Raw genomic sequence first — 14,812 nt, 5'->3', positions numbered from 1 at the left:
GTTGAATTTGATTTGCTAGTAACTTGTTGAGAATTTCGCACCCATGTTCATCAGGGTATTGGCCTATAATTCTTTTTAGTGGGGTCTCTAAGTGGTTTGGGAAATCAGGATAATACTGGCTTTACAGAATGAGTCTGGAAGCTTTCCTTCTGTTTCTATTTTTTGAAGGATAGGTATTAACTCTGCTTTAAATGTCTGGTAGAATTCTCCTGGTAAGCAATTTGGCCCAGGACTCTTATTTGTTGGGAGATTTTTGATAACTGATTCAATTTCTTCACTGATTATGGCTGTATCCAAATTACCTGTTTCTTCCCATTTGAGCTTTGGATAGTGTATGGGTGTCTAAATTTGTCCATTTCCTCCAGGTTGTCCAGTGTTGGAATATAATTTCTCATAGTACTCTCTGATAATTGTTTGTAGTTCTGTGGTGTTGGTTGTGATCTCTCCTCTTTCATTCATGATTCTATCTATTTGGGTTCTCTCTGAAAGAAGCAGCTTTTAAACTTGAGGTAACATGGTAACAGAACTTTAATTTTGCTTAGGTTTGATCCAAGGCTATGCTCTTCAGGATTCCATGTGAAAACACTGATGAGTAAATTTATCATGGTATCTCCATTCCCTTTCCCAAAAATTGTTTTAAGCAAAGACATATAACACAATTCTGATCTTGAGGCTGAAGAAGAGTCTAATGGCAGGTGGGGAGGGCTTCTGAGAAATGCTTTCCTCCATATGGAAAAGAGATGTTTGATGGGGTATGAGGAGGGTGCAGAGAATTCCCTTCCTTTCTCTCAAAATGACCATGCTTAAAAGCTTATATCAACCAATCCTAGAACTGCTCTGCCTCCAGGATACGTTCTAAATACCTCTATTCTTACCTCCTCTTGAGATGGGTATTTGGTAAGATTTGAAAAAGAAACAAATATTCTCTTAAGAAAACAATGCATAGGAGTTGTACTTTAATAAATTATGTGAAAATTAATAATTTAAAAAGCCCCATCTCATTTAGAATGAACTTGGGAGGCCAGCAGGGGGAGCTCTTGCACCCAGCACCAGTTCTCAATAACACACCCAACAGGAAGAGAAGGACCTTACAAGTCCATACTACTTGACTGTGCCAGACAGAAGAAGGAACATTCTTCTACCTCTGGCAGCAGCCCAGCCCAGCCCATGAGAAGCCACTATGCTCAAACTCCCAGTTCACTCTAATAGACTTTTAGTTTATAACAGTGCCTCCCAACTCCTGCCTTTCCTCTATAAAAAGAGCATTTCTCTCCTTTGTTTTCCATACTTGCCTATGGTTTTGCTGTAGCTTGCTTGTCCTGGATTGTAATTCTCTGCTATTCCTGAATAAACCCATCTTTGGCTGACAAAATAACTGGAAGTTTTATTTCTATGGTTAACTGTTAACAGAAATTATTAAAAAGGTCTGTTTTTTCTTATAGTTATTTAGTTACTGGGGCTGGAAGCCTTTACACTATTCTGCCTTCCGTTTTATTGAGGAGAAAATTAGATGGAAACATTTGAGAGCTAGACACTGGGTTTCAAAGATTAAGAAACTAGAGGGAGGTGTTTTTTTAAGTTTATTTATTTATTTTGAGAGAGACAGAGAAAGCACAAGTGGGGGAGGGACAGAGAGAGAGAGAGAGAGAGAGAGAGAGAGAGAGAGAGAGAATCCCAAGTGGGTTCTGTGCTGACAGTACAGAGCCTGAGATTGGGCTTGAACTCATGAGACCTGAGCCAAAACCAAGAATGGGATCCTTAACTGACTGAACCACCAGGTATCCCAAGAAACTATGGAGAGGTATTAAAGAAAACAAAGACAAAAGAGAAGAAAAATCCCTGATATCTAGAAGTAGTAGCTAATATTTACCGAGCACTTAACCATGGGCCTGACACTATTCTGTGTATTCACCTGTTTTCATTTAATCCTCATAGCAAAATTAGGAAGAAGGTACTGTTACTCTCCCATCTTAAAGTTGAGGAATTGGAAGCACAAAAAAACAAAACTTACTTAAGATTACACAGCTAATTTGAGGTGGACGTAGCAGTTAAGCACAGGCATCCTTACTCCAGATTCTAGCATGTTTCTAAATACTTCTCTGTACTTCTATTTAATCAAAGGTTATTTCTGTATAGAGATCTAATGGGAAAAGTCCATCTTTTGGACTCTATTTGTATGTGAGAGCTACTTTTTAAAGCATAATTCCCACATATATGTTAGTCTTACTAAAGACTAACATTTGGGATTGCTGAAGTGTGGTGCTGTCTAACCATGCCTGAATCAAAGCATACCACAAAATTTAACTAAAGAGTGCCCTTCTATAGCATCTAAACTGCTAGATGAGTATTGCTGGGAAGGGGAAATGTGCATGGCATTTATATTAATGGTGCTAGAAAGGTCTTTTTCCATCGCATAGAAACTAAGTGGAGAGAGCTCTATTCTCAACCCTACAAACCTTGAGAGGATTTAAAAAACTGGATGATTCCCAGAAAGACTGGACTCTGCTATACAATGTAAGTAAATTGGGCTAACTGAGGCAAGAAATTCCGTTGTCAATGGAGATGTCAAAGGAGGATAGTTCATGCAGGTAGCTTCCTCTGACACTAAATCTTTAAGGAAGATAAGATTGTTTCTGAAGTAGGACAGATTTATTAGCAATATGGTCGAATTAGTGGAAGCCAGGACAAGCTATATCAAGACTCTGATTAAAAGTTTTGGGAAAATAATGCAATAAATGACATAGCTGGATGCTACCAAGCAGCTAAACCTAGGATTTTTGCACATAATGTAGAATGGGTTCCAGATATAAATACTTTAATACTAGGAAATATTAGGATGTTTTATGAAAAAATTAAGATCCTACCAGGTATTACTATGTTGAGTAAAACTTGATAGGAAAAGTGGAAGTATGTCCACACTTTTGTTATAATTTTTTTTAGAATTAAATTAAATTAAATTATTAAATTAAATTAAATTAAATTAAATTAAATTAAAGCAAATCTTCAGCAGAGTGAGAACCGAGGAGGAAAATTACCCAAAGTTCTTAATCACTCCGCAGAAAGAATAAAAAGATTCACTTTACGTTAGAATTTGCAGGAGTATTATATGAGGTAATGGAGAATATAGTGATAACAGAGAGAATAAAATGGAGTAAGCATTGCTAAGAGGGTTGTTTAAAATGGAACCAGGACGACACTGAGGAAATGGGGCTTATGCATGTCTCCTGTCTCAAATACTCTGAATTGTTGCTGAACTCAACTAAAAGTCAAGAAATCTGCTGCATGTTAGAATGAACATGAAAGGACTTTCGGCCTAACATTAACCCTAGGAAACAATCATATATAGTAGTAACTGTAACTAATGGTAGTGTAACTGTAGCAATACTAGAAACAATTACATTTCATTCAAAGCAATTTATGTAAATTCCCTCTTTCCTCTTTAAAAACTCTAACCTCCTTTGTCTCTCCAGATTACACTTTCAGTTTTGCTGAACTCTGTCTCCCAGTTGCAATCCCTAAGATACCAAATAAATGAAACACATTTTATTGTGCAGCTTGCAGTTTTGTCTTTCATTGGCCGACAACAGGAAGTAAAATGAGGTGTAGACAACTGGGTGAGAGTCCACAAGCCTGTCTGGGGTCACTAGAGTTCAGGCTGCTTAAAATGTCAAAAGCCTCCAGGGAGCACCCTGTTGTTACAACTAATTCTAGAGGGGAGAAAGCTAAAGCCATAGAAGCTCAAGTGAATTAAAACATCAGGATAAATTGGCTAAAATGGAATTATGGGCTATTTGAAAATCATATCTGGCTAAGTTTAAACATATAAAATAGCAGTATGGATGGCTCAGTCAGTTAAATGTCTGACTCTTGATCTCAGCTTGGGTCTCTATCTCAGGGCCATGAGTTCAAGTTCCATGTTGGGCTCCATGCTGTGGAGTCTACTTAAAAAATAAATTAAATTTTAAAAAATAATATGATAGCCTATATAATTATAAGACCTTAACATTTACCTTTCTTACAATTCTCTCAGATTTAATTTTTATACAAAATAAATTAGATGAAACCAATTTAATGCCTGAAGTAAATGCACAGGCTTAAAACCACTTTATCCTGAAATATCTAAATAATTTACACAAAGAAAAGTGTGTGTGTTAGTTTTGCTTGTACTGGGTCATCTGGATAATTGCTTCAGTTTTCTCCCTTAACATTTATTTATTTATTTATTTATTTATTTATTTATTTATTTATTTATTTTAAAAACTACTTTAATTTTTTTAATGTTTATTTATTTTTGAGAGATTGAGAGAGAAGACAGAGCACAGGCAGGGGAGGGGTAGAGAGAGAGGGAGACCCAGAATCTGAAGCAGGCTCCAGGCTCTGAGCTAACAGCACAGAGCCCAATGTGGGGCTCAAATTCATGGACCATGAAACCATGATCTGAGCCGAAGTTGGATGCTTAACCGACTGAGCCACACAGGTGCCCCTTCTCCTTCAACATTTAGATATGCATTGTCCAATTTGGGGGGCTCTCAAGCTCTTGTAATGTGGCTAGTCTGAATTGAGATGTGCTGTAAATGTATAATATAAACCAGATTTAGAAAATTTAACATGAAAAATAATGTAAAGCATCTCATTAATTTTTACATTAATGTTATGTTGAAATGATATTGGGTTAAATTAAATGTTTGTTAAAGTATTGTTAAAATTAATTTTATCTGTCTCTTTTTCTTTTTAATGTGGCTACTAGAAAATTTTAAATTATAAATGTGGCATATATTATATTTCTGTTGGAAAGTGTTAGACATTGCCTTAACATATTTAATAAGAATTCAAAAATCTGATAAATGCCTAAATAGAAATGGTTTCTCCTTTCTATAGCATAATAACATTTTTTGGTGAATGGATGCTTGATTTTAATAGTTCTTCAATGTATGATATTATATTTTATCAACTCTTATGAGAGGTCAATAAATCCTTAACATATTTTAGCTAATTGCCCCTGAGATGCAAAATGTTTTAGAAATGCCATTAGCATCTCTTCAAGTAGTCACTCTACATAATTGTAAAATGGTATACTAAACACTAGAAATATTTGACTTCTCTACCCACTTCATTATTTGCATGATGAATATTTGCTTTTTTTTCTCTAAATTTGTGTATGTTCTGCCTGAAATAAATATTATACCTTTGTATTCATCTACTCCACTGGTGTAGACATACATATCTGGTTGTCATGGGAATTACTGGCTTACTTTTGGGGAAAAAATCTGTGTAGAAAGAAAATTGTTCACAGGCTATTTTAATATTAAGGTAACAATTTAGGAGAGCCTTTATACCTTTATTATTCCTTGGTTTTTAATTTAAAAAAAAGTCAAAATCTGTCTTCAATGACAAAAGCATTTCTTTAATCAGAATAGAGTCTCTTCTAATTCTAAGTTTATACTGACCCCTATAGGCTATTTTGTTTAATCTATTTCTGGTTTATTCTTACAGAACATAGGTTGAAATATTTAAACATGTTTACATTTAGAATTTAATTATTTTAGGATTAAAATCATAAAATATTTTTCACAAACCTTTTCACTCCTTGCATTGTACAATGTAAGCTATGCACAAATTTTATTCATCCTTAAGACAATCTAGTTTGGGGGGCAAACTAGCTTGTATTGATTATCTACAATAGGCTTACATGGTGCTATCATTTATAAGACCATGTGTTATTATTCCTTAAGATAACTTATTTTGGGGGTAAACTAGCTTGTATTGATTATCTACAGTAGGCTTACATGGTGCTATCATTTATAAGACCATGTGTTATTATTTAATCTTCTCAACTCTTTAAGGTTGATATATTACTAACAAGGATTCTAAGATTTTGAGAAGTCAAGGACCTTATAAAAGATATTTTCACAACTTACACTGAAAGCAGAATTTAAAGTGCAGAACTTGGAAGGAGGGGTATGTAAATGACATTAACAATCAAAGTGAGAAGTTAAAAACTAAATAGCTTTTCCCCAGTTGATAATTTTTCCAGGGTTAAATTTTTTGAATCCATATTAAGGACTCTTATAAATCTACAACATTTCTCTTTGGATATCTACCTCAATCCTCTCTCTTTCTTAAAATGACTTAAGTGGAACCATTTTAAAATGGAGCCAGAGAAGCCATTTCAGAGGAACTGTCTTTCACATCCTGTTTCCTGAAACCTTGAACTGGGCCAAACTGCCAACATTCAAGAAGTCAGCAAGCAGAAGATCCAGAGAATGTCCCTTTTGAAAAGACTAATAAAAGTGAACCTTGGTCTAGTGACCACTTCACCTGACCAACCAATGAGGTGCAAATCTAGCCTTACTTACTAGCACCAAGGAACTCTTCTTTTTAAAACAATGTACCCAATCTTCCTTTTTTTTTTTTTCCCCCATGAAAATCCTAGGTCAACCTCCTGAAATCTCAACACTCTTTGGGATTCTATTTAAATCTGTTTAGCCTGCATTGCAATTCTTTGATCCCAACTACATGCTTTATCTCTGGAACTGATTTCTTGTTTATTGGCTGACATCTTCAACTATAACAGCAATGTAAGTTACTTTGAATTTTGCATCTCATTAACTCTTGGTTTTGAAGCTTCATTTTCAAGTGCTGAGAGGTAACATTTCTGAGACTTCAAGTTCAACATGTCCAAACTAAACTGTCTTTTAGCCAATTCCATTTCTTCCTTTTTGCTACCTATCAGTTAATGGTCACAGTTCTTCCAGATTCCTAAGTGTTACCTGACCTTCACACATCTAATTTTTGTAAATTTTTTAAGAGTCTTATTATTAATGACAATGCCTATTTCTATCTTAGGTTATTTCTGTGGCCAAACTGTTCTCCCAGAATATCTTCAGGGACCAATCACTATAAAAAGAACTAGAACTTTTTGTACATTCACTGGAGTTGGCCATCATCACTTAATTATCAAGCGCTCCAAACGTCTCCTGAACAGCTTGTAACATTCAACAAAATCAATGCTACCTTTAAGTTTTTATAACCAGTATGTCTTCTTATGCAATTAAAATTTTTGAATGTGAAAGCTTCCTGTAACATCTTAATTGGACAAGAAATTAAAATGCGTGTCAACAGCAAATAAGTGATAAGACACTTATCGTGTTCACGTTATTACAGTGAACTGTTAAGTACCCAAAAGAATAGAAATATCCCAATAAAATTTGTCCCAGGCAGTGGTCTGCAGTAATGCCTGAGAAACTAAGTGGGGAGGAAAAGACGCAGAAGTGTTAAATACTAGAAATAAGTGGATGAACGGATGAGCATCGAGAAAGAGAAAGCAATCCTCCAGAAGTGAGAAATTCCTCTAATGGACGAGGGCAAAATCATTAACGACCACTTCAGCCTCTACTTAACTCAAATTCAAATAAATATTAAGTAAAGGTGAGATTTTTCTCACAACGTTTTCTTAATGTGGTAAATAAACCACAGTCCGGCTGCTTCAGCCAGCCACTTTATGCCCGCAGTGTTAAAAGATTCCGCTCTGCAGAAAACGCCTCAGGTTCCAAGCATGCGCATGCGCACGCGCAATCTTAACACGACACCCTCCCCCACCCCAATACAGGCCTCAAAGGAAGTGACGCAAAGCTAAGGGGCGGGGTGGGCTATGCGCCGGAAGTGGCTCGCTGATAGTAAATAAGGCCTGAGAGGGTGGAGAGATACTGTCTCCATTTTGTCGCCCTCTGCTCCTGCGACGTTGCGGAGATGGGGAACGTCTTGGGACTGTGCTCCATGGCGAGCTGGGTAAGGAGGTTTTTAGTGGCCTAAGGGGTGCTAAGCGTACGATGCGGAAGAGAAGGGAACCCGAGCTGGGCTGGATGCGGCCCGTCGGTAACGTGGTACCCCACCCAACAAACAGGGAGTGCCTTCCGTCCCCATTCTCTCCCTATCTCCCGCGGTCATCCAACTCAGCTTTAGGGCCCTGAGTCTTGCAAAGAGCTGACCCGGGTGGCCGAGAAGAGGAGATGGGAAGATAACCCCGATGGGAGAAGCGAAGAGAGCTGGTAGTCTTCCCCCAACACCCCGTCTTTCGTGAAAGCTACTCCCCATTCTCCCAGGCGCTTTTTTGTTGTTTTTGTGTTTGTGTGTCTGCGTAGGCCATCTCAACAAAGGTCTTAGGCCTGTTCCGTGGAGTTCCCCGTCTCTTTTCGTCACATTCCCAGCGACCTCAGACTGCAGCACTGTCATCCCTGGAGGCATGTTGGCCTCTTTGTTCTGTGGGGCCGACTACAATTAAGTGCCGGCTATTTGGGACAGCCTGGCGGTAGTATTGACACGCTAATACTATTTAGTTCTAGCTCTGTGGTTGGATCTTCAACCTTAATGGTAGGAGGAAATTTCTCAAGTAATAACATGTATCTCTAAAAGCTGGTCAGTTCAGTGCTGAAAATCCTGTGTCTTTTGACATAAAGCATGCTTGGGTAATCTGGAATTTCATGTTTAATTAGGTGTGGGTTCCATTTTAAATAGATAGCATTGTTAGAATGAATCCATTTTTCATTATAGTGGCACAATTTCTTGTTTTGGGTGGTGCAAATAAACTTCAGTTTAAGATAATCATTCCACTACCACCCCCAAATGTAAACAGCATATTAATATTATAGTTAATAAATTATTTATGAATTGGGGCGAGATATTTGCGTTCAAATCATAGTTCTTTAATCTGTGATTTCTAAATTCCACTTCTAACGCTTGTCTGACTTCCCAAATGACTCCCATTATATACATCAGTCAGAATTTTTATTCTTTTACATACCTCGCTTTTTTTCAGAAATCAATGTACTGCTTGAACTGTAAAAGTTAAATTTTAATAAAATAATACGTGGAGATTGTTATTTCAACTCAGGCCATTCTCTTGATTATATCCTACGTATTTCTTCTCATAGTTTGGTATGGAAACCAGGTATTTTTTATCTCAATAAGAAACTCAGAATCCACTTGAGTCTATTGTCTAATACAGAAGAGGTATAATGTAATAAATGTTTTACAAAATAATAAATGTTAAAACATTGCTTTCATGGTGGGGGAGGGGGATGTGTGATTTGTAAAGTCAGATTTATCCATTTATCAAGTTGGCATATTCTTTGTATATAGTAAAGACTTAAAGGGAGGGATTCATACTTCCCATTTTGTTCTCATCTCCAGAACCTTGAACAACCTTTTTTGCCTCAAGGACACTTATGGTTACAGAAGGAAAAAAAAATGTTTTAAGGTTTTTTTAATATTTATGTGTTCTAAATCAGAAAATAACTTTAGTGAGCAATATGGAAATACTATATTCCTATTAATGTTTTTACAACTTAATTGTTCACCTTTATTGACTAGAAAACTGATAAAATTAACACTGCATTGTAGTCACTGTTAATAACAAGGTATATTGAAAAGGTGGTAACAAGGAGGCAATTTTCTTACCTTCCAGTAATTAGATCTGTGGTAGATAGGCCAGATGGCCAAGGTTGATCTTTAGTGTTCTAGATTATTGTGGCCAGTCTGGGAATTGATTTTGTAGTCTGCAATTCTGGTCATATTTTCCCCTTTCTTTTCTGGTGCTTCTGTCTCTATTCCTGAATTGTTCAATTTTAGAGTAATTTGATAGCAGTTGAAGGGGACTTTGCCTTGTAATATACAAATGTGTTTTTTTCCCACAGTCTTAACAGTCAATATGCTTATTTACTTAGAGGTTTTGACAAATTTAAAATTTGTTCAAATTTTCAAAACTATTCAAGTCATTAAATTGGAAGTTAAACCACAATTAAATCTTAATGAGTCCTTCAGGCTTAATCAATTTTTGTGAAGTTTTTTTCTGATTTATAAAAGCGCTGTAGAAAATTCTGAACTATGAAAAAAAGCACAAAAAAAATACATATAATACTGTTGTGTAGAGATTGGAGCATTAATTTTTTTATTTTATTTTGAGGTGGGTTTGTTTGTTTGTTTGTTTCTTTTTGCCAAGTGGCCTAGAATTAGATTGATCATAATCCTTGGTTCATGTATGCCTGGTCTTTGATTAGTGACTGTTACGCACTCAGATATCTGAATCTCCCACCTAATCCTGTAACTACATTACCAGCAAAATTTATGCCTACTTCAGTGCTTTTCTCCACCCCAATCTCAACAATGGCATTAATGACTAGAATTGATTTTTTGAATTACTGGACCTTATATACAATAGCTATCATTTTTTTGCCCAAGATAATTTAATGTAGTTAAGAAGAAAGAGCCAGTGATTACTGCCTGCCTATTTGTGAGCCTCAGCTAGATTTTAATTTTTTAGTACAATGACTTGTTTTTGCAGAAATGATTCATAGTCACTATGAATAGTCAAGCATAGCAGAGTACAAAGTTAAAATGTCACACACAAAAAAATGCCACCACCAATAACATTCCTTTTCTCTCAATGCATATATACACATGGATGAATGGACAAAAATTTTTTTTTTTTGGAATGGTAGCATGCTAAATTAAAGCATTAAATCGAATTTTTCCTGAATTTAACAAAAGAAAAAATAAAAGTAAAGGAGTTGCTGAATGTTTAAACATTTCTTCATCAGGAGAATTTCCTAAAAAGATTCCTCTGAGATGTTTCTATAGCAGTGGTTTTCAACTGGGCATAGTTTTGACCCCAAGATGCATTTGGCAATGTCTGTAGACATTTTTTTTTGTGTCCAATTTTGGGGTAAGAGGTGCATCTAGTGAGTAAAGGCCAGAGAAACTGCTAAACATTTTACACTACACAGGACCCCCCTCCCCACCCCCACAGAGAATTTTTTTGGCCCAAAGTGTCAATAGTGCCAGGCTTGAGAAATTCTACTTTATCCTCTTTGGTTGGCCAGAGTAAAAAATGGAATGAAACCTGAGAGTTTTAACTGCTCTTTAAAAAAGCATGTAATGAATTCTATTTTTACCTCCACCTTCTGCCTCACTTATGGAGGCTACCTGATGTCACCATTTCCTGATCTATTTGAGAATTCTGCTCTACAAATTTTACTGCTTAACATTTTCCTTTGATGGCTTATAATTGGGTGCCTGATTTCAGCTCAGGTCATGATCACAGCTTGTGAGTTCAAGCTCTTCATCGGGCTCTGTGCTGACAGCTCAGAGCTTGGAGCCTGTTTTGGATTCTCTGTCCCTCTCTTGTTCTGCCCCTCCTTCGCTCATGCTCTCTCTCAAAAATAAATAAAACATTAAAAACAAAATTTTTAAAAGCCCTTTATTTTTTGAATTGTATTGGTATTTCTAAATGGAGCATGGGTAAATTCAACTTTAATCTGCCATCTTTAACCAGAATCTTTTTGTATTATATTTTATGTATGACCATTATGTATTATAACCATAGTTCTCCTAGTTATTTAGTCTTAGAACTAAACAAGTCATTCTTAAAGTGTATTCCCTGGACCCTGTAGCATCAGCACACCTGGGAATTTATTGGAAACACTGACTAGGGCCCAGCATTCTATGTTAATAAACCGTCCAGGTGATTCTGATGTCTGCTACCTTTTGAGAACCACTGCTCTACACTTAAGTGATTTCAAAGCTCAAATATTTCTTTTTAACCATGGCTTTTCCCAAAAATTTTTTTAATGATATGTCATCTAATTGACTAAATTTTATCATTTGCTAGAGTTTGGAAGAATTCATGGATGCTGAAATCCTTGAATTCTTTCATATGCAAAAATATCCTATTTGAGAGGCATTGTTTACTACTATAATAGTATACCCATTACACCCATTTCCTTCAGAACTTAATAGTGTTTTTTGTGAATTCTGTTTTATCTACAACCTCCTGGTATCCACTGCCTCCCAATACATCTCACATGTTCTATTGACTTTTTTCCTTTGCATGGATATTTGAACAGTTTTTACTTGTCTTTGAAATTGGTTAAGTATGTCTGACTTTAAATCTTTTATCACTTTTTTTTCTTCTGGTAAATATGTTCTTTTTTATTATTTATTTTTTAATTTACATCCAAGTTAGTTAGTATATAGTGCAACAAACTTAATGCCCCTTACCCATTTAGCCCATCCCCCTTCCCACAACCCTTCCAGCAACCCTCTGTTCTCTATATTTAAGAGTCTCTTATGTTTTGTCCCCCTCCCTGTGTTTATATTATTTTTGCTTCCCTTCCCTTGTATTCATCTGTTTTGTATTTTAAAGTCCTCATAGGAGTGAAGTCATATTATTTTTGTCTTTCTCTGACTAATTTCGCTTAGCATAATACCCTCCAGTTCCATCCATGTAGTTGCAAATGCAAGATTTCTTTTTGATTGCCAAGTAATACTCCATTGTGGGTGTGTATGTGTGGGTGTGTATGTATGTATGTGTATATAGACACATGTGTATACACATACATACATACATACACACATCTTTATCCATTCATCTGTCAATGGACATTTGGTCTCTTTCCATACTTTGGCTATTGTTGATAGTGCTGCTATAAATATTGGGGAGCATGAGCCCCTTCGAAACAGCTCTCCTGTATCCTTTGGATGAATACCTAGTAGTGCAATTTTGGGGTCGTAGGGTAGTTCTATTTTTAATTTTTTGAGGAATCTCCATACTGTTTTCTAGAGTGGCTGCACCAGTTTGCATTCCCACCAGCAGTGCAAAAGAGGTCCTCTTCGCAATGTCACCAATATCTGTTGTTGCCTGAGTTGTTAATGTTAGCCATTGTGACAGGTGTGAAAATACCTACTCATTTCTTTTGGGGAAGTTTTTCTCATATTCTATCCTTGAATGTCTTATTTAGAGGATTCTGTATTTTAAGGACACTAGTTACCTTCATGTTATATTGGTTTTTGTTTTCCTTCTACATTATTTTTTTTCTGTCATTTTTTTAGTTGATACAATTTACATGAAATTCACACTTTGTAATATACAGGTCTGTGATTTTTGAGAAGTCCTATACTTATGTAACAACTACAGAACAGTTACTACCTTAAAAAATTCTGTCATCCCCATTCTTGGAAACCCGTTTTGTTTTGTGTTTTGTTTTGTTTTGTTTGTCTCCAGAGTTCTTTCCAGAAAGGCATATGAATAGGATATACAGCATAGGGTGTTTTGAGTCTGGCTTTTTTTACTGAGTATAATTCATTTGAGACTTATTCATGGTGGTGTATTATTGGTTCCTTTTTAATTTTGCATACTATTCCATTGCTTGGATGTACCACAACTTAACCTGTCCATGTACCAGTTGAAGGGCATTTCCAGATTTTGGTGATAAAGTAGCTGTAAGCATTTTCATAAAGGTACCATTAAGGTTTTTTGTGTGACTCTTAAGTTCTTTTTGCTTAGGTAAAATATCTAGCAATGGAATTGCTGAACAACATGGTAAGCATACATTTGACTTAATAAGAAACCACCAAACTGGTTTCTAAGATAACTCTACCAATTTTCATTCCCATTAACAAAAAGTTGTCAGTACTTGGTATTATGAGTTTTTTGATTTTGGCCATTGTAATGTGTGTGTAGTGGTATCTCATTATGGTTTTAGTTTGTATTTCCTTAGGGGATCTATAGTTTACATCATGGTTTACTCTTGGTGTTGGACATTCTGTGAGTTTGGGCAAATGTATAATGACACGTATTTACCATTAATATAGCATGTAGAGTATTTTTATTGCCCTAAAAATCCTTCGTGTTTTGCCTATTCATCCCTCCACCCACTCCAACCACTGTTCTTACTGTCTCCATAGTTTTCCTTTTCCAGAGTATTGTACAGTTGAAATCATACAAAATGTAGTCTTTTTACATTGTTTTCTTTCACTTAGTAATACCTATTTAAGTTTTCTCCTTGTCTTTTTATGGCTTAACTCCTTTTCAGCACTGAATAATATGCCATCATTTAGATGTACCACAGTACCTACTGAAGGACATACTGGTTGGTTCCAAGTTTGGGCAGTTATGAATAAAGTTACTATAAACATTCATGTGCAGGTTTTTGTGTGGACATGAGTTTTTCTTGGTATTTAACTGGATTGTATGGTAAGCATATGTTTCATTTTATAATCTGTCAAACTGTCTCCAAAGTGGTTGTACCATTTTGCATTCCTACCAGCAATGTATGAGAGTAACTATTGATCCATATCCTCATCAGCATTTAGTATTATCTGTGTTCTGGATTTGGCCTTCCTAATAGATAGGTAGTAGTATCTTGTTTTAATATGCATTTACCATATGCATGTGAAATGTGATGTGGAACACCTTTGCATATGCTGATTTTCCATTTGTATTATCTGATTTGGTGAGGTGTCTGTTGACCCATTTGTTTTCTTATTGTTGCGTTTTAAGAGTTCTTTGTATGTTTTGGATAATACTCCTTTAAGATCAGGTATGTCTTTTGCAAAGTTTCACACAGTTGGCCTGTTTTTTCATTCTCTTGACACTGACTTTTGCAGAGCAGAATTAAAAAAAAATTTTTTTTTAATGTTTTATTTTTGAGAGTAAGCACGAGCGGGCTTGGGGCAGAGAGAGAGGGAGACAGGATCCAAAATGAGCTCAGTGCTGACAGCAGAGAGCCCGATGGCTGGACTTGAACTCAAGAACCTTGAAATCATGATCTGAGCTGAAGTCGGATACTTAACTGACTGAGCCAGCCAGGCGTACCTACTGAGCAGAATTGTTTGAATTTTAATGAAGACCAGCTTAACAGTTTTGTTTTTTTTTTCTGTGGATCATGCCTTTGGTGTTATCTGAAAAAGTCATCACTACACCCACGGTCATTTGGATTTTTTCCTATATTATAGGAGTTTTATAGTTTTATGGTTT

The 14,812-nt window shown here is 35.9% G+C and overlaps 1 protein-coding gene across 1 annotated transcript in view; it reads left to right on the top strand.

Moving 5' to 3' along the window:
* Positions 1 to 7,654: 7,654 nt before the first annotated feature.
* SERINC1 (serine incorporator 1) overlaps positions 7,655 to 14,812 on the top strand; it is a 36,180-nt gene continuing 29,022 nt past the window's right edge. Inside the window, exon 1 of the mRNA XM_047857939.1 lies at positions 7,655 to 7,788. Within this exon, the coding sequence (XP_047713895.1) occupies positions 7,750 to 7,788 (39 nt within the window). The 5' untranslated portion in view covers positions 7,655 to 7,749. The remainder of the gene's footprint in view (positions 7,789 to 14,812) is intronic.

Source organism: Prionailurus viverrinus, chromosome B2 (assembly GCF_022837055.1).
Source record: "Prionailurus viverrinus isolate Anna chromosome B2, UM_Priviv_1.0, whole genome shotgun sequence".
NCBI lineage: Eukaryota > Metazoa > Chordata > Mammalia > Carnivora > Felidae > Prionailurus > Prionailurus viverrinus.
The sequence above is the reverse complement of the archived record's forward strand: the minus strand, read 5'-3'. Positions and strand labels throughout refer to the sequence as shown.